The 20793-nt window shown below is 36.5% G+C and overlaps 1 protein-coding gene and 1 pseudogene across 2 annotated transcripts in view; one reads left to right on the top strand and one right to left on the bottom strand.

Annotated features, from left to right (window-relative positions):
• EIF2A (eukaryotic translation initiation factor 2A) overlaps positions 1-8069 on the top strand; it is a 43985-nt gene extending 35916 nt beyond the window's left edge. For both annotated transcript variants that reach the window (XM_053667233.1, XM_053667232.1), the window contains 4 exons: positions 584-697; positions 4589-4717; positions 7038-7103; positions 7698-8069. In XM_053667233.1, coding sequence (XP_053523208.1) covers positions 584-697; positions 4589-4717; positions 7038-7103; positions 7698-7763 — 375 coding nt within the window. In that variant the 3' untranslated portion in view covers positions 7764-8069. The remainder of the gene's footprint in view (positions 1-583; positions 698-4588; positions 4718-7037; positions 7104-7697) is intronic.
• Positions 8070-18414: 10345 nt separating this feature from the next.
• LOC119042426 (uncharacterized) lies at positions 18415-18635 on the bottom strand (annotated as a pseudogene).
• Between the last annotated feature and the right edge of the window lie 2158 nt (positions 18636-20793).

Below are 20793 nucleotides of genomic sequence, written 5' to 3'. Positions count from 1 at the left end.
GCATCGTTCTGTCCCCCAAAAGATTTCAGGTTCAGTTCCCAGTCAGGGCACATACCTAGGCTGGCGTATACAGGAGGCAACCAGTCAATGTTTCTCTCTTTGTCTGTCTTTCTTTCCCCACCCCCACTGCCTCTCTCTCATTTTAAAATCAATACACATATCAAGTGAGGATTTTTTTTAAAAAGATCTAGCAAATAATTCTTTGTGCAAAGAAAATAAATGAGGAAACTGGCTTTCGGTTGGCAGTAGTCAGATCCAAAAAGATTGCAGAAGAAACTATTGTTGGTATCTAATTTCGTAAGAATCACGTGTCAGTAGTAATACTAAAAAAAATTCCATTGTTTAAACAAAACTGAAGTGAATTTTGCCAACTCTTATGTAAGAGACATCTGTGAACAGGAAGATCCTCATTACATCCATCCAAGTTGGAATGTGCCTGCTGCTAATCAGAGTTTGAAATCTTTGCCGGTGATCTTAAATTTGATAAGTTTATCCCAGATTAGCAAAGTTTTATAATTTGTTGTATGCATTTTTAAAAACATGGATTCTACTTCAGAGTTGTTTATTTTACGTTTTTCCATAGCATGAGGAAGAACCACCTCAGAATATGAAACCACAACCAGGAAATGATAAGCCATTATCAAAAACAGCCCTTAAAAATCAAAGGAAACATGAAGCTAAGAAAGCTGCAAAGCAGGTATTAAAACAAAATAAATTAGCTTTAAACCTTAAAAGTGTTGTTGACTTAAAGACTTGTTACATTATAAAATGAGGTTGGAGTTAGACTTAGAATTTCTTTCTTTTGTTTGTGAATATTTAAGTATTCTCATGTATGGAAGAGGAGATAAAGGAGACTGTCTCTGACCTTTAAACCTGAAACCCCAATTAGATTCTGTAGTATCTTACTTGCTGTAGACCTTTCTTTTGTGAAATGGTATAGTTTGCTTTCTTGAAAAGGTGTTTGTTAAGAGAGACGAAGCACATGACTGAAGCCATTTTATCATTCAGTATTATATTACTCGTTTGGGAATCTAAATACCAGAAGTACCCACACAATGGAATTGTTCTAAAGTAATTTTTAATATGATTTTATGGTTGCAAAACCATACCAATGTAATAATACACCAATTGCAGTCGTGTATGACTTACAGTGGTAGACCTCCTAGACTAAGACTTTCTGGTTAGTGAAATCATGGTAACTACATATTGGTGATTCAAGTAATGTGGTTTGCTGGCAATACTTGAATTTTTTTGGTAGTTCTAGTTTGCTTATTTATTTTGTTAGGCAATTAACTACTGGGTATGAGACTGCTAAGGACAGATGCTGCCTGTTTGAGAGATTTTAGGAAAATCTGAAGCATGGGCCAAGACATGCCATTCATATAGAAAAGCCACTGGAAACACTGTGGGTAGGCCTGAAAGCTGGGTGGGGTGAGGTCTCAGGGAATCACCCAGGCAGGGCAAACAGTATTAGCTAGGTTGATGGAGTCTCAGATATGGCACCCTGCCTGCCAGCTCTGTTGGTGGCTGGGGCTGGAGTGGGCATATCAGAGAAACAACAGCCTCTTCCAGCACTTTTGTCTGGGAGAAAGCTGTCCCCTATCCCCCAGCTCTTGCCCTGACACTGGACAATTCATTTCCTCCCTGTATGTCTCTGATGCCTTGCAAGCTGCTGCCCCCATGCTGGAGCTCAGAGTTAGTCTGCACAAGGCCACTTTAAGAGGAACTGTCTGGGACTCAAGAGCCTCCCTCTCCCTCAGCTTCAATCTCCGTTTGTTTTTACAGCCAGGAGTTATGGGGGCTTCTCTTTCTGGCACTGGAGCTCTGGGCCGGGGGTCCTGGTATAGGGCTGGGACCCCTCATTCCTCCAGCGGGACCTCCATAGCCAATATCCCTCCTAGTTTTTATCTGCCACAGTTGGATTTGGAGCCAGCCATTCCATATCTCCGCCTCTACCACCAGTCTTCAAGTGGCCTCTTTAATTTTCTACATGTAGGACTTGCATTTGGCTGGATTCCAGGTGGTTCTGAATGATAGTTGATGTGTAGTTTGGTTGTGATTTTGATGTATTATGGGAAGAGGCCAATACAACATTTACCTGTGCTACTATCTTGACTGGAAGCCTGCTGCTCCCACCTTGCTGGGTTCCCTGGCCTTTTGGGCCAAGCATGGGCTGCAGTCTTCCCAGAGACCAGCAGTTTGTCATTCTATTTTTAGTTTTTTAAGGAACTTCCATATTGTTTTCCATGGCAGTTGTACAAGATTCTTTCTAATAGAGATTGAAGGGTCTTCTGAAACCCACCCACTTTAGAATCCTATTTTATAAGTGGTATTTCTTCCTTTTATTAGATATTTTCAATATGGCTATCACTGGTACTGTGCTAAGGTGCCTTTGCAGTAAGACATCAGTAGTTTATTTTGTGTGTTTTTCTGATAAAATTTTCATTGGAGTCATAGAATCAGTATCTCTTACTTATAAAAATCAATTTAAAATACTTGGACTTTCTTAAAGAGAGCCCTTGTAGCTTTAAAAAAAAATCAGTGCCATTAATGTAAAACATATAATGGCAAAAACAAACACCTGCCCCACCGCATACAACCAGGCAGTCACCCATGTGCTCCACACAAAAGACAATACTATCACTGCGTCATTTATGGAGCTGCCCTTGGTGCGTTTTCCAGTGATGGCAGAGGTTTTTTTTCTTTCAAGATTATCCTTTCTGTAAGCACTTTTGAGACAACTGGCAGGGGTTAGTAAAAGTTATGGCTATGTAATAGAAGGAAGGTGAATGGTCCATGACAGTAGCACTTGGACCATACCTTCTCAGCCCCGACTCCAGGTTAAGTAACCAAAGGTAAGAGATCTAATCAAGCACACGATCTAATCAAGTACTTTCAGAAACCAGTGATGGTTTTATAAGCTTATCAACTGTAACAAAAAGGGATTGAAACCAAAAATTTAACTCTACTATATGTATATCCTTTCCAGAGAATGACCAGAATTTGAGTATAATTATGCAGACATTTAAAAGTATTGTTGGTTATTTAAAATAGGATAGAAAATTAAATTTTGTATTTTACCTAATAGTTTTTTACATTTATAACATTAACCTTCCTTCATAGTAGAAAAATTAATATTCTTAACTCATTACACACAACTAAATTTAAATTTTTTATCTGATGTCTAAAGTGAATTTTGATAGGCAAATTCTTTTATCTACTCTTTAATTTTATATTATGAAAAATATAAGACTACATATTATCAGAACTTCAGGCTTAAGAGTAGAAAATAAATCGTTCTTTCTGAGTAGTTTTAAAGTGCTCAGTAATGTGTTTGCACATAGAAAGTAAGGAATTAATTTTTGCTGCACTGGAATGTACAAAGTGCAGCTCTGAGTAAAGGTTTTGGATGCTTGGGTCCTGTGTGTTCCACTGGGAACTGGATGAAGAAGTGGACGCCCTACACCGATGGCAATGAACACTTAAGTAACTTTGTTCCCCTTGTCAAAATGTATGTCTTGTCTTAAATATAAAAGGATTGTCATTCTTTTTCTCTTTCATTTATTAGCACATGAGATAAAGCCCATATGATGCTGGGGACACCAGTAGAACGAACAGTGAACAAGGAAGCCTCGGGTGCAGTCTCATGAGGGATAGTGCATACGGTGTGAGAGGAGGGCTGCATACCACATGTTGTGGGCCTACCTGACCTGGCCTCCTGGGAGGTGGGGAAATTTGCCAGGAGGCCAAAGGATAAGTAGAAGTTAGCTAGGTCATCTGAGGGCATTCTAGGCACAAGGAACAGTGAACAAGAATAGTAAACACAAAGTCCAGGAAACAAGAGTTTATAGCACCTTATGGTAAATAAAGATGGTTCAGAATCAGTGGTACCTCAGTGAGAAGGGTTGAGGCTAAAAGGTCATCAGAGGTCTATTATATTGAGAGCAATATAGTATCATTTTCAGGGGGAAAAAGTTTTCAATGGCACTATGTCGCAGAGTTCAACTGAACTGATTATAAATCTCTGTAGGACTTTTCCTGTAGCATCATCCATTACGTGTACTCGATCATACATATTCATAGTTTTGGAGGATATCGTAAGAGTGAAACTTCAAATACCTGAATTAGAAAATCCCTCTCACATTTCCAAAGCATCCATATAATGGCACCTCCCAAAATACCCCAAAATTTTTAATGCTTATTGGCTCATACAGAAACCTATTAGTTTGCTCTGCTAAGGTATTTCATTTCTTTTTTAAAATTATATTCTAACACAGTATTCTTAAAAGCTTTTGTTATGTTACTTTAAATTAGATCTACTAATGTGTTCCCTGTGGCAAATATTACAGTAAAAACCTTTTGGTTGTATCATTATGCTGTGATGTTTTTTTAAGTTGTGTTGTTTATCATGAGACAATGTCACATACTTTATGGGGCCTTCCACACAGACCCTCTCTTTATATAAAATGTAGCATAAAAGATAAAATCACATTTTTGTTTCTTCATTTTATATACCAAGGCTGTTTTGGTTGAAACACTTTGATGTTTTCGTTTTAGAAAATTAAATTTTTGAAAATATTTCCTGCAGGAAGCAAGAGGTGAAAAAAGTCTAGATGTGGCAGCTACCCCTGCCCCGCAGAACCCAGCCCGGAGCACTGTCTCTCAGTCGGCCTCCGGAGACCCTGAGGTCGACAAGAAAATCAAGAACCTGAAGAAGGTGAGAGGTTTAAATCAAGTCAGGTGTGTTTTTTGAGAGAAATACGTAAGAATTATTAAAGTAATATTTAGATGCCATAGATGCCTACATAGGCATCTGTGTAGTTTATAGCAGTTCTCATTGTTGCTTTCTCACTGTGAAATACTGTAACAGGAATGGCGCTGATTTAAGTTCTATTCACAAATGTCTAATGGCTGTGAGTCTTTATTATTGATTTTTAGAGTAATAAGAAATATATATTTACACAGAAATATGATAAGCACTTTATACTTAGTATTTCATTAGACACATATGAGACATCTAGGAACAGAATTTTACCTCAGTTTTAAAGATGAGGAAACAGAGACAGAAAGAAGTTTATTAGTTTTTCAAGTTGCAACAGGTTTGTGAAAATAAAACTAGGCCCTAGAGCCCTTCCCAGGCTGCACTATTTAGTTTCTCTTTAATGGAGGGTGGGATGGGCAGAGGAGGGCAAAGGGGGAAAAATCGGGACAACTCTAATAGAATAACAATTTTTAAAATCTTTAAAAAAAAACCAGCAAAAAACAATAGCTTCACCTTAACCTGGAGTCGTCATCCAGGTACAATGAGGTGCTAAAATAAATGGTGAAATTGTTTATATATTTACATACATGTATGCATACATATATTGGGTTGGCCAAAAAGCCTGTTTAGTTTTTTCCATAAAGTAAAAGATATATTTTTTATTTTTACCAATAACTATTGATTTGAATATTTTTAGTATATAAGCTCTCTCCCACATGGTATAATGTTCATTGTCCTCAAGTAATGCCTAGATTTGACCTTTTATCAATTTCAGTTGGTCTGCCCAACCATGGAGCATCACCTAGGGAGAAATCTCCAGCATGAAACGTCACAAACTACTTTTGACACGTTAATCAGTCACAGCACCTTCTCCATACCCCTGCACATCCCTTTCTTTGCATTTCCATTGCGTTTTTACCTTTCTTGAAATAATAAAGCATAAAATGCTGAAAATGTTGCATACTTTCTTCCATCTTCATTATTAAAATGGTTGCACAAAAATTCACCAATTTGGTAAGTGTTTTTAAACGTACACCAATATGACAGCTGTCAAAATACAATCTAACAAAATTGTTTTGCATGAAGTTAAAGACAACTAAGCACTACTAGAGTTGTTTTGTAGGGAGGAAAATGAACTTTTTCGCCAACCCAGTACATATATAACATTAACTTAAAGCTTGGAAAATATTTCATCAAATCCCATGTTCTTATTTTTTTCAGAGCTGGAGTTTGTTTGTTTATGTTGATTTTAGAGAGAAAGGAAAGGAGAAAAAGAAATGTCAATTTGTTACACTTATTGATGCATTCATTGGTTGATTCTTCTATGGGCCCCAGCTGGGGATAAAACCCGCAACCTTGCCATATTTGGATGACACACTAACCCACAGAGCTACTCCGACAGGGCTTATTAATTTATTCTTATATTTTTCAGTTAAAGTTGACATTTAATGTTGTATTAATTCAAACCATACAACAGAATGGTTAGACATTTACATAACTTCTGGAATGGTTCTCCCCTTAAGTTTAGTGCCCACTGAGAACATGCTGAACTTTATATCCCCTGTGTTCTTAACATATCTGATTTTACATTTAAAAAACTAGTTTACCTTAGCATCTTAACAGACTGTTCTTAACAGAAATGAAAGATAATTGATCTCTTTATTCAGGGTTTACATTCTTATGATTGAATTGTTAGTAAGAAAATTTACCATATTTTGCTGTGTATAATGTGCACTTTTGGGCCCAATTTTTGAAGGGAAAAATAAGGGTACTGATTATACATGGGTAGTACTAATTCCATATTTCTGTAAATATTTTTCATTCTTTTATTTATGCTTATGCATTAAAAGTGTAACTCTAGAAAGCAATAACGATCAATATCTGTACCCAAAATAATACCCTGGAATATGATAATTGATTTTGTTGAACTTACAATGAAAGCAGTTTCAGCCAACATTCAACTTAACAACAGGTAAGATAGATAATGCTGATTGTTATGCACGTGATAAGGTAGGTGATACGGACTTTATTTTTGAACCATAATATGTTCAAAAGTAAATGCTAGAATTTCTTTATAATAGAAAAAATAAGTATCTAAATATAAATGAATAAAGAATTGAATTAAAAAACTAAAACTAGATATTTTTTCCTGAAAGTATGGGCCAAAAACATGGGTGTGCATTATACATTGGAGCACATTATACACATCAAAATACAGTACATTCTAAAATGAATTATTCTTCCTCTTTACTTATGATATATTTGGTGTTTGCAGAAACTGAAAGCAATAGAACAACTGAAAGAACAAGCAGCAACTGGAAAACAGCTAGAAAAAAATCAGGTCTGTATTTCTTACTTAGGTTCATAGTCATGCCTACCCTTCATTTTTTTAATAATAAGCAGTTGTTTAACTGGGTAAAAGAGTACGTGGATTTTAAAAACTTCTTTTGGAAATTATATGCCATATTTTTTTAATGTTTTTACTCTTAAACAGGGAAAAAGTTAGGGGGAGACATAATGTAGATCATAGTGAATGAGAAAGCCACTATTTAAGAGGTATATTAGTACTATTGCTGCTAAAAATAAGAGCATTTATTATGTTAGAGAAATATAAGATTCTCTTTCTTCCTGTATCTCAGGTTGCACCACTCTGTTTTTGCCCCTTCCCCTCCTCCTTACCTCAGCACGTTTAAGCCCAGGGATAAAATGGAAAGTGTACTAGACCTAAAGGAATGCAGTAAGGCAGCTTCTGCCCTTTGGCCCCTGATTCATACCAGATAACAAATTAGAACTTGTTTTAAATCTGTGTGTACAAGTGGATCCGATAGTGTCAGAAATACTGCCTTTAAATATTTTCTTCTTTGCTGTTTTGTCTGTAGAGTCAATAATTATTTTATTTCCTATTTAACAACTTCATTGTTTTAAATTTTTCTAGTTGGAGAAAATTCAAAAAGAAAAAGCCCTTCTCCAGGAGCTGGAAGATTTGGAATTAGGTGTTTAAAGATTCACAGACAACATGTTGATTAGCAGAAATTAGTGAAAACACATCTTCTGTTAAGTTCATTGGTATATACAGAATACTGATGCACCCATATTTAACATCCATGATTCTGTGTATGTGTGAAATTACTTAATAATGCCAATTACAATTGATTTTTTGTATCTTGCATCTTATATCATGTTAATATGTGATATAAAAAAGAGACACATGAATTTTCTAGCTAAATGAGACAGATTGAACGACAATGTCGTTTTCAGTAGGGGGCAGTATTTACCCTATACATGAATAAAGACATTATAAATTTAATCAGTTTTGGCTTCATTGTAAGTTTCTCTCTCAAGACATCTCTTATTAATTTATAAGGCAAGTTTGGGGAAGTAGTCCTTTGAATATATAATATGATTTTCTTGATCAAAACTTTAAAGAAATTCTTAAAAGTCAAGTTTAGTAAATGTCTTAAGTTGTTTATGTTATTTGTATTATTTGAAGTAAAGTTTTTCTTAGTTCTAAAGTAAATGTAGACTTTAAAAATAGAAAATAATGAAAATAGAAAATAATATTTTCTTTTCATATTTCAAATAATAAACCTAGTGATCTGAGGATGAGGTGAATACTATTCAGACATGAACTGCAATTGTTTTGGTTGTCTTTTCAAATGAAAAGAAAGGTATAATGATAATCCAATACATTTGACTAGCACAATTATTTAATATTTGGTTTTGAAGTCTATTACAATTACTTATTTTCATGAGGTTTATGTTTGAAATAGGCTTTCATTTTCCAGAACTAGTATTTAAACTGATAGGTCGAGAATCGAGAAATAACTTGAGAGACACACAAACAGATACCTGAGTTTATTGATGCACCACAGATTTTATTAAGATTTGGTAAAGATCAAATGCATTTAATTTGAGTGGTATTTTTTTAAATGTTTTGTGTGTGGAGTGTGTGCGCGCATATATCCTCATGTACATACATTTGCTTTCAACACTAATTTGTTTCTGATAATACAAACTGGCACAAATAGATTAATTTTACAGTATATTACTTCAAAAAAATTTTTAATGAAATATTAAGCATTCTGAAACTGCTAATTTTTTTTTGTTTGGCTAACAATTGTTTTAATTCCTATTTATAGCACAGTTTATAGTAAATGTATTCATCATTTTTAAAATGGGTATCTGAGAGGTAGTATCATTGAACTTTTTGCTTTAGCTAGATATTTTAAAATTTCTCTAGTGTCACTATTCCTACCAAAAACCTTTTTAAAAAAATTTTCAGAAAGTTATCTGTAATGTCTATGCTAAATAAATAACATTCACACACAAAACAAAACCATCATTGGCTTTTATAAAAATCCAAAGTACAAGAATCTAAGGTAAATGAGGAAGTAGATCAACTACTAAAATTCTTACACTCATTTTTTTTTATTTTTGTAATGATATAAACCGTTTAATTCTTTGTAGAGAATTTCTGAGCACATCAATATAAAAATCACTGAGGTGTTCTTTGATTACTCATTTTGTTTAGTTTTTATTTTAAACATATTATTCTCGGGGAGTCAGAGTAAGATGATCTAAATAAAAAAAGAGTATATGGTGCCCTGGCTGGTGTGGCTCAGTGCACTGAGCACCAGGAGGTTGCTGGTTCAATTCCCAGTCATGGCACAAACCTGGTTTGCTGGCCAGGTCCCCAGCTGGGGGCATGTGAGAGACAGCTGATTGATGCATGTTTCTCTCTCACATCGATGTTTCTGTCCCTTTCTCCCTTCCTTCCTTTCTCTCTAAAAAAAGAAATAACCCTGGCTGGTGTGGCTCAATGGATTGAGTGCTGGCCTACAAACCAAAGGGTCATCGTTTGAATACCCAGTCTAGGACACATGCCTTGGTGCAAGAGGCAACCACACACTTGTGTTTCTTTCTCTCTCTTTCTCCCTCCCTTCCCCTCTCTAAAAGTAAGTAAAATCTTTTAAGAAATAAACAAAATCTTTTTTTAAAGAGTATATGGTGCTCAAAATGAGAGTTAATATACAGTCTCTTCTGTATATTAACAGAAGGGGGTGGTACATTCCAAGACCCCCAGTGGATGCCTGAAACTGCACATAGTACCAAGTACTACATATACTACATATACATAGGTATCTTTCTCTATATACCTATGAAAAAGTTTAATTACAAAGTAGGCACAGTAAGAGATTAACAACAATAATAATAAAATAGAACAGTTATACCGTAATAAAAGTTATATAAATATGGTCTCTCTCTCTCATAACTAATCTGTATTGTTTTATCTGTATTATTATATTTGATTTGCTAGTAGTATTTTGTTTAGGATTTTTGCATCTATGTTCATCAGAGTTATTGGCTTGTAATTTTTTGTGTTGTCCTTGTCTGGCTTTGGTGTCAAGGTAATATTGGCCTTGGAAAATGAGTAAGCAGTATTCCCTCTTCAGTTTTCGGAAGAGGTTGAAAAGAATTGGTGTCAAATCTTTTTTGAATGGTAGAATTCATCAGTGAGGTCATCTGGTCCTGGACTTTTTTGGTGGGAAAAGTTTTTGATTGCTGTTTCAGTTTTCTTGCTACTGATAAATCTATTTAGGTTTTCCAGTTCTTCATGATTTAGGAAACTTGTATATTTCTGAGACTTTTTCCATTTTTTCTGTTACTAAATTTAGTGGCATGTACTCAGTCTTTCACAGCATCTTGCATAGTTCTTTGTGTTTCTCAGTGTCCATTGTAACTTCTTCACTTTCATTTCTAATCCTATTGGAGTCTTGTCTCTTTTCTCCTTAATGAGTTTAGGTAGAGGTATGTCAATTATTTTTCCAAAGAACCAGCTTTTTGTTTCATTATTTTTTTCTGTTGCCTTTTTGTTCTTCTCTGATTAATTTATTTCTGCTCTGATTTTTTTCATTTATTTCTGCTCTGATTTTTTTTACTTCCTTACTTTTACTGACTTTGAGCTTTGTTCTTTTCTAGTTCTTTAAGGTGTAATGTTAGGTAGTTTAAGGGGGATTTTTCTTGTTTCTTAATGTAGGCTGGTGAAGCTGTGCACTTCACTCTTAATACTGCTTTTACTACATCTTGAAATTTTTGGTGTGTCATGTTTCATTTTTCTTTGTGTCTGTGTTTCTTTTGATATATCCCCAATAGTTTTTTCAGTAGCATGTTGTATAATCTCCAGATTTATGATTTTCCCAGCTTTCTTCTTGTAGCTAATTTCCAGTTTTTTATTGTTATGGATGGAAAATATGCTTGGTCTGATTTCAGCTTAATTAGTTGAGACTAGTTTTGTGCCCCAACATATGGTCTGTACTTGAGAATGTTCTGTGTGTACTTGAGAAGAATTTATATCTTATTTTGGGATGAAAGTTCTATCAGTATCAATTAAGTCAGTTTGGTCTAATGTATTCTTTAAGGCTTATATTGCCTTATTGACTTGCTGTCTATTGTTGTGAGTGGGGTATTTCAGTCCCTTACTGTAATTGTATTTTTATCATTTTCTTTCTATAGGTCCACTAGTAATTGTTGTATATATTTTGGTGCTCTCAGGTTGGGTACATATATGTTGATAAGTGTTATCTCTTCCTTTTGAATTGTTTCCTCTATCATAAAATGTCCATTTTTGTCTCTTATTACCTTTTCTATATTGCAGTCTATTTTGTCTGATAGGAGTACTGCTACACCTGCTTTTCTCAGGATGCCATTTGCTTGGAGTATCATCTTCCACCTCTTCACTTTGAGCCTTTGTTTATTGTCTCTGCAGCTGAGATGAGCCTTCTGTGGACAATATATAATTGGGCCTTTTTTCTTTAACTCATCACACTACTCCGTGCCTTTTGATTGGTGAGGTCAGTTTATTTACATTTAGGGTGATGATAAAATACTACAGCCATTTAATTTTTTTATTTTCTGATTGCTCTGCATCTCCATTGTTTTTTTTCCCCCTTGTGTTTCTGTCTACTATTTTGGTTTGGCGGTTTTCTATGGTTTTTTTTCTTTGTTTTCTCTCTCTTTTTTTTAAATGTTTGGTGTCTCAACTCTGGACTTTTGTGGTCACCATTAGGTTTATGTAAAATGTCTCATAATAGTCTTTTCTTCTAATTGCCCCTTACGTTCATTTGCCTGTTCACATTCAGTCCTTTTCCTCCTCCCCTATTATGACTTGTCACGAATTATCTCTTTATGTTATGCATTCATTACCAATTGCAGTAGTTGTATTTTAAGTGCCCTTTTTTACCCTTAAACTTTGTGTTGTAATTGAGTGCTTTTTATCCTCATCTGAAGTAAAGTCGCAATTTCCTACTTGTCTCTCTGTTAGTCATCTTACTGAAAGTTTTGTATCTTTTTCTCTTTTTGTTTCCAGAAGAGCTTCTTTTCACATTTCTCATAATGCGTGTCTTATGATGGTAAATTTTCAACTTTTGTTTGTTGGTGAAAGCCTTTATTTCTTCATATCTAAAGGATAACATCTGCATATATTATCCTTGGCTGCCGTTGGTTTCTCTTTTTCAGTATTTTTAGTATTTCCTTTCACTCTCTCCTGGCTTGTAATGTTCCTACTGAAGAAAACTGATGGTAATTTAATGGGATTTTCTCTGTACATTACAGGTTACAGCCCCCCCCCCCCCGCTTCCTTAAGAATTCTTTGTTATTAATTTTTAACAGTTTAAATAAAATGTGTCTTGGAGAAGATCTCTGTGTTGATATAATTAGGTGCGCTGTTAGCTTTCTCTATTTTAAGTTTAGTTATTTCCATAGGGTTGGGTGGTTTTCATCAATCATTTCTTTGAGTAGGCTCTGTTTTCTTGTCCTTCCGGTATAGCGATTATTCTTAATGTTGCATTTTATAACAGAGTCCAGTAGTTCTAGAGGTCTTTTTTTTCTCCCCGCTGTTACATTTTCCTCTTCTTCAGTGGTCATTTCTATGTTTCTGTCTTCAAGCTTGCCGATTATTTCTTCCATCTGGTCTGCTGTCTCCAGTGCTCTCTAATGCATTCCTCATTTCATTTATTGAGTTCTTCAGCTCCAGAAGATCTGTTGTCCTTTTTTTACATAGTTTTAATCCCTTTGGTAATAGTTTTAATCCCTTTGGTAAAGTACTCCTTTTGCTCATTGATTTTTTTTTCTCTGAGCTCATTGAATGGTTTATCAGAGGTCTTTTGTATCCTATTAAGCTTCACAAATGGAATCTTATATTCTCCGCCATTTAAGTCACAGTCTTCCACGACTTTGAGTTTGGTTTCTGGAGACTTTTTTTTTTCCGGTACTCCCATATTACCTTGGTTTTTCATAGTATTCAGTGAACTGTTTCTCTGTGCATTTGAGATACCAAACTGTTTTTTTGTTTAGATACTGTTTTGCTCTCAACAGTTGAGGTTGAGAGGTAGGACACTTTCTCTTGTTTTCCAATAGGTGGTATTATAGCACAGGTTTTTGTTTTACCTTACCTGCAGCATTTGTGCCTCTGAGATTGTGGAGATTGTGGGGATTGTGGTGGAGACTCACCACTTTGGTTAAGGAAAATTCTGTGTACCTAAAGGATGGTAGGTGTCTCCTCTGTAACCACTTTGTCTCAGTTGCGGGACACCACTAGTGGGGCATTGTGGCGAATAGTGGAGAATCGGTATTGTACGGTCTGAGTGCTACCTCCATTTTACTAATTGTCGCTGGTCCTGCTGTGTTTTTGAAGGTGTCTCCACGATCTCTGCCAGGCTCTTTCATGATGGGTGGATCAGGGTAGACAAGTTCATGATTTTGTGGTTCTACCCCTTTGCCAACCATGGCTGTTTAAGGCATGTCATCCTTCTGTGCCTGGTTCTGTCAGGATGGATGTGGCTAAGAAGACAAGTTCAAGATCTGGTAGCTCCACCCTCCTGACAGCAATGGCTGTTAGCACTGCTGTGCTGTTTGGGGTGTCTCAGCTTTCTTTACCAACTTCTGCCAGGATGGGTGGGACAGTGGAGGCAAGTTTGCAGTCTCGTAGTTCTACCCCCTGCCAACAATGGGTGTTGGCACTGCTGGACTGTTTAAGGCTTACCAGCCACTTCTCCCAGGGCCTGCTGCAGTGGGGCATGGGGAACAGAGGTGCTTTTTCCAGGGGAACTCTGCTTCTGCCCCACTTACATTCCAGGCTGTAGCGTGAAGGCTGCAGCCCTACTTCTTCACTGCTACCGCACTCCCTGGAGCACTGATGGGCCCTGAACTGAGTCTGCAGCCACCATCCCTGTCTTTCTACCCATCTTGCCTCCCCTGCTCCAGTCTTCTGCATCTTCAGACATTTTTGTGGTTCTTTCAGGTATTTTTGTGTGTTGAGCAGGGAATACTATGTTGATTTATAGTTGACTTGTAAATTGAAGGGCAGAAAAAAGACATCTCCTCAATACTAAATTTATAAGACTAATGGTTCTTATTCCAAGCATTAGCACTTTTTTTCTCATTGTCCAGTCATTTGAGTAAAATGTAATGATATGTTAGATACAAATAATAGATGATTGAGCACATACTGGTTAATTGACTGAGAAGGAGCAAATATTGGTTGGGAGGTAGCAGCACTATGTGATGGCTCAAAATGTTCATCCATTGGGGTACTTAAATACGAAATTGGCATAAGATTGGCATTCTTGTCTTACGAATTGAATGTTTGTGTCCCCCAAAATTCATGTTGAAGCCCTAAACCTCCATGTGATGGTATTTGGAGGTAGAGCCTTGGCGAGGTAATTAGGGTTCGATGCGACTGTGAGGATGAGCTGTCGTCATGGAATTAGTGCCCTTGTAAGAGGAGACACCAGAAAGCTTGCTCTCTTTCTCTGTCATGTGAGGATTTAGTGAGAATGCAGTTGTCCGCAAGCCAGGAAGAGATGTCTCACTGGAACCTCATTGTGCAGCCACCCTGGTCTTGGACTTCCAGCCTTTAGAATTGTGAGAAAAGACCCACAAATTGTGTTGTCAAATTGTGTTGATTGAGACCTGCAGCCTATGGTATTTTGTAATGTCATCCTAAGCAGACTAATACAGGGTGGGTGTATAAATTTCAAGTTGTTTAAAAGTCAAGGACAGCCAATTAGAAGACTTCATGGGAAAAAAACCCACTAAGATTTAACATGTATCTGTTGAGGATGTTCTGTATAGGAAAAATGTGTGCTTTGCTCATGGCTTACCACATTTATCCTGGTTGGCAGCTAAAAGGACAGACCCGGTCCAGACAGAATCTAACATTTGGACTTTCCTTGCATATAGACAGTGATGAAAATATTTACAATCCTGTTATTTTTCTTTCTTATTTGTGTGTCATTATAAAGTTTTTGTTCTGCCACTGCTGTGAAGTTATATTGGGTAATTTATCTTTCATTGTAAACTCAGTGAAGGTAGGAACAGCAACACCATCAACTTTTTAGCCTTTCTCAGCTTCAATTGAATAGCTAGGACAAAATCATTTGGTTCAATGACATGCCCACTGGCCTTATATGTTAAAAAAAAAAAGTAGCTAAGAGAGAGAAAGCAAAAGAACTAGAACTGAAAGAGTGAAATAAAAAGCAGAGGTGAAGAGAAGAGAAAGATAAGTCAAAGGAAGATGACAAAAAGGTATAATATTGCATAGAACTTTGTATATCCTTTTGACCCAAATAATTTACCTCCAGAAGTTATCCGAAGAATGTGTGTAAAACTATACTACAAAAAATGTTTATCCTAGTAATGTTAAAGCAGTGAATTATTTTAATTATAGAATGGAATTCCATGCAGCCTTTAAAAACAATGATACTGTAGATCAGGGCTCATCGAACAATAGCTAAATCGGCTAAAATCGATTAAATCCTTCGGCTAAATCCTGTGCGGCACAGATTGGTTTTTACATTTTTAAATGGTGGAAGTATCAACAGTTACTTGGTGATATAAAAACTGAAATTCAGATTTCTGTGCCCTTAAAAAGTTTTACTAGACCACAGCCATAGCTGCTTTCAGGCTACAACTGCAGAGTGGAGTAATGGCAACAGACAGACCATCTGCCTTGCAAACTCAAATCATTATTCTCTGGCTCTTTACAGAAAAGGTTTGCTAACCCCTATTGTACAGGAATATAAAATAACAAGGAAATATCACATAGTTATTTTGCTTCTTATTTTCACTATATAAATTCCTAGAAGTGGAATCACTGGGTAAGATCATACTAAGAATTTTAAATGCTCCCTTATTATCTTTTCTTTACCAACCTTAGGCTCAATCATTTTTCACATTTGTGACTGTTATTCTGAGACTATTGTTTTTATTTAATGGAATTATGATCAAATTGCTTAGGTGAGTGTGCAGATTGGCATTTTAAGGCCTAAACTGTTTTTTTGTGGGTTTTTTTGTTTTGTTTTTAAGAAATAATGCCCCAGCCAATGTGGCTCAGTTCGTTGGAGCACTGTCCCAAAACCAAAAGGTTGTGGGTTCAATTCCTGTTCAGGGCACATTCCTAGGTTGTGGGTTTGATCTCTGGTCCAGGTGCATAGGATCCCTAATTCGAGCACCTACAGGAAGCAACCAGTCGATGATTCTCCCTCACATCGATGTTCCTCTCGCTCTCTAAAAGTGATGCAAGTGTCCTCATGTGAGGATTAATTAAAAAAAAAAGGTAAAAGGTGAAGCATTTAAGCCCTCTCTCCCCGGCAAGAAAACTTTGTACACACAGACAACAGTGTGGTGATTGCCAGAGGGAAAGTGGAAGAGGGAGGTAGAAGAGGGTGAAGGGAAGAGTGGTGACCAAAGGAGACTTGACTTGGGGTGGTGAACACAATACGCAGGCAATGAGTTACAGAATTGTACAGCTGAAACCCATGTAATTTTATTAACCTATGTCACCCCAGTGAATTCAATAAAAAAACAGGAATAAGGTAATAAGCCAGGTTGGTTTTTAATTAGATTGAACCATTTAAACATTTATTGCTTAAAAGACTAATGAAAGAAGTTTATGGGCCAAACTGTTTCAGATAAAATTTTACGCCATTTTTGAAAAGTTAAATTTGCACTCCCTAAATTTATACCCCCTGCCAAGTGAAAAATAGCATACAAGTTTCAAAAGAAATTTTATATCAGAAAGTCTATGAAATTTGAAAAAAGTAAGATGTTCAGTTTTCCAAAATTAAATTAACAGGTGAGCATGTTATTTATTTTTGACTCTTCAGCTAGACTGTGGCTGTTAATGGATTGCGACTCTTTAGACACAATGGATTGTGTCTTTAGACACAATCCACTAACAGCCACAGTCCTCTGTCCTGCAGGTGTCCGTCCCAGGCCCCAGCAATAAGATTGCCACTCTACAGACAGAGCTCAGTGCTGCGGGGTCTGGAAGGTAGGTGTCAGCATGGATGCTGCTGCGGGTGTGGAGACCTGTTGACACTGAAGGCCACTCCTGACGGGGCCGACATGCCTACTCTAGTTCCATGAGTTGCTACTTCCTAGCCCCGCTCTCCCTCTCTTTATATTGTTTTATTTGGTTCTTGCAGCCTCTCTAGGGATTCACCAGCTTCCGTCTTCACCTTTTTCCCGGTATGTTGTGGAACTGATAGGGAAACCCATTAGTATGGTTCCATCTACTTTCTGGAGTTTCTAGTCTGCCATCAAACTGCCTTCTTTCCAATGTTGTGATGGACTCATTTCTTCTAACAGTTTCCTGTCATTTGTCTGAGATGCTAAAAAAGGAGAGAGAAATGCATGTAGTTATTTTGCTATCTTAAATTGGAAATCAGAAAAGCACACTTCTAATGTTTTTTTATATTTTATATATATTTTATATATCTTTATCTTTTTGTCTTTGCTGCAATTTATATTTTTCATATTTCTCTCTATCTCTTTTTAGATTGTTTTTCAAGTACACTTGTCTTCATTTTCCCCCTACCACCCCCCACCCCAGCCATCCCCATCGCCCACCCTCAATCCTACCCGCCCTTTGGCTTTGTCCATGTGTCCTTTATACATGTTCCTTGATGATGCTGCCCCCTTTCCCCCTGTTATCCCCTCCCACCTCCCCTCTGGTTACTGTCAGTTTGTTCTTTATTTCCATGTCTGTGGTTATATTTTGCTCACTTGTTTGTTTTGTTAATTAGGTTCCACTTATAGGTGAGATCATATGGTATTTGTCTTTCACTGTCTATCTTGTTTCACTGAGAGTAATGCTCTCCAGTTCCATCCATGCTGTGTGAAGGGTAGGAGCTCCTTCTTTCTGCTGCATCATATTCCATCTAAAACTTGATATAATTTTCGTGTTGCATAATAGTAATTGAAAAGAAATTATTGTCAAACTCAGAAAAACAAATTCTATTTTGTCTGATATAAGTATTGCTCTCCAAGGTTTTCTTTGTCTGTTTACATTTTTATAAAATAGCTAGGGCAAGGGATATAAAGGAAACCATAAACAAATGGGACTACGTCAAACTAAAATGCTTCTGCACAGCTAAAGAAAACATCAACAAAATGGAAAGGGAACCAACCATAAAGGAAAATATATTTGCCAAAGATACCTCAGACAAGGGTTTGATCTCCAAAATATATAAACTCAGATGACTCTACTCCAGGAAGACAAACAACCAAGTAAAAAATGGGCAAAGGACCTGAACAGACACTTCTCCAGGGAGGACAGACATACAGAGGACCCAGAGACATATGAAAGGATGCTCAGCATCACTAGACATCAGAGAGATGCAAATTAAAACCACAATGAGGGACCACATTGTACTGGTCAGAATGGTCATTATATGAAACAACATACAACAAGTGCTGGTGAGGTTATGGAGAAAAGGGAGCCCTAGTGCACTGTTGGTGGGAATATCTTTATCTTTTAAACTGATGAAAACAGATACTACACTTGATCTTAGCCAAAAGGCCAAGAAGCGATTCTTCTTTTAAATAAATTTGATAACTGATAGTATTTAATAGGTTCACCCAAAACATTTCTGATATGGCCACTAGAGGATCCCAAAGATTAGGGTATAGAAGAATTAATAAGGAATTAGAAATTTTAGAACATATCTGGAAAATACCTGTACATGTGTGTTCACTCACTTAAAACTTGCCAATATAATAGCCCACAATGCTGTTCTATTTTCATTACCAAATTTCTTTTTGTGTGTTTTTGTTCTTTTTTGCCAAACTTCTTGAATTAACCCTCTTTAGCCCCTTAACCATAAAACTTATTCCTATGTTTAGTCTGAGTTCTGTCAATATTCTCCTGTTGGCTACAAATGAGCCATGTCTGGAGAGTTTGTTTGTAGGTTAACTGTTTACAAAATGAAATGTGTTTCCCCATACAGGTAATAATAGAAGTGGTTATAAGTGCTGAGGTGAGCCCATGAAAACCTTAAACAAAAGAAGTATATGTGGATTTATTTTTTAAAGTTTAAACATTAAGTTTGAATGCTAACTTTTATTTTAAAAGACTTCAGAATTTTTAGGAGATTCCTGAGGAGGATTTTGGTTATGTTTGTGTGCATTAGAAACTGGTTCTTTACTACATACATATAAACTTACTTTCTCTTTCCCGTGATGTAAATTTTTACTATTCTTTAACTTAACCATCATTGAGGTTGTTTAGTGTTTACAAATAAAATTAAGAGAGGGAGAGAAGAGAGATTTTCCTAAGATGACTAAGCAAAATACAAAAACAGGAGTGAAAGAGAAAAAGGCAGTACAGAAAAAAGGTAATACATTAGATGGACAGAGAAAGAGAGAAAGAAAAGGAGAAATGAAGGACATTAGAACTGGGTTGGAGCATCACGCCAAGGGTACCATCTCAGCTTCCTGTTTGAGCTGGGGAGGAATAGAGAAATGGTGAACACTCTTGGAAAAAGAAAGAAGTACTCTAACACAGGAAGAGTTGCAAACCAGGCACTTGGCAATACCTCCACAAATCTCTTGTTTGTTTTCAAAGAAAAGACATCTGTATTTTTTAAAGTCTCACAAAGCAGACTTCTTGCATTTCCACTCTCAGGCAAAATCTCTTCTAGGTGCAATTTTGTTTATTTCTCTATGTTCAGTTGAAGCTAAACAGGTCAAATTCCAGAACAGTGATATCACCAAAGAAAACCTTTTACTGTGTCCATCCTGTTTTGTTTTTGCATCCTCACCCTCACCCCTTCCCTGCAGGAACATTTGCCCCCCACTGGAGAAACCGGAAGTCTCTGGTTTATGCTTCCTCCAACCTAGTTCCCAATCATATAATGAAGAAAATTCTTTCACACTTAATGCCTGAAATAATATGTTTGGACCACAAAATTGAAGCAGACATTTGCATTTTAAATACTGGCAATGAAATTCTTTCTCAAGGGGTTTAGACAGAGGGTTTGGTAATATTAATTGTAGTAGAAAAGGGCCTGGTTCTGAGGCCCAGTTTCATTTTTCTTTTAAAAAATAAAAATGTGGTTTCTTATTCAAAAATGAAAAGTTTACAACTGTGACAGCAAAGCATTAAACCAAGTGCAGTGCCCTTCTAAGCACATGGCACTGTGCAACTGCACAGGTTGCCTACACATGAAGCTAACCTTGGGTAGAAGCTCCTGGAATTCCAACTCCTTCTAATCTTAAAGAAGAGTCTTTACTTTGTTTCCAGACATCTCCCAGCTCCCTGGAGGAGGAACAGGTAATGGGTGGTACTAACCAGACTACTACCATAGCTGAGTTTGGAACTGTTGAAGAAAGGGAAGATTTTTAAAAATACTTATTGATTGATTGATTTTAGAGAAAGGGGGAGAGAGAAAAAGAGAGAAACAACAATTTGTTATTCCACTGATTTATGTATTCCTTGGTTGATTCTTATGTGCTCTCACCAGGGATTCAACCCATAACCTTGGTGTATTGGGACAATGCTCTAATCAACTGAGCTACCCAGCCAGGAGATTTTTTTAAAATAAGACTTTTAGGTTCACAGCAAAATGGAACTAAAGGTACAGACTTCCTGAGGCAGGAGAGTGAAAAGCTAGGAAAATTTCTTGGTAAGTGGAATGGAAAAACTGAGACAGATACCTGAACACATCTGGCCAAGCCAGATGCAGAAGTTC

Source organism: Artibeus jamaicensis, unplaced genomic scaffold (genome assembly GCF_021234435.1).
Source record: "Artibeus jamaicensis isolate MK-2021 breed Jamaican fruit bat unplaced genomic scaffold, CSHL_Jam_final contig_466, whole genome shotgun sequence".
In the NCBI taxonomy this organism is placed as follows: Eukaryota; Metazoa; Chordata; class Mammalia; order Chiroptera; family Phyllostomidae; genus Artibeus; species Artibeus jamaicensis.
Note: the sequence above shows the minus strand (reverse complement) of the source record. Positions and strands in the feature narration are given on the sequence as shown.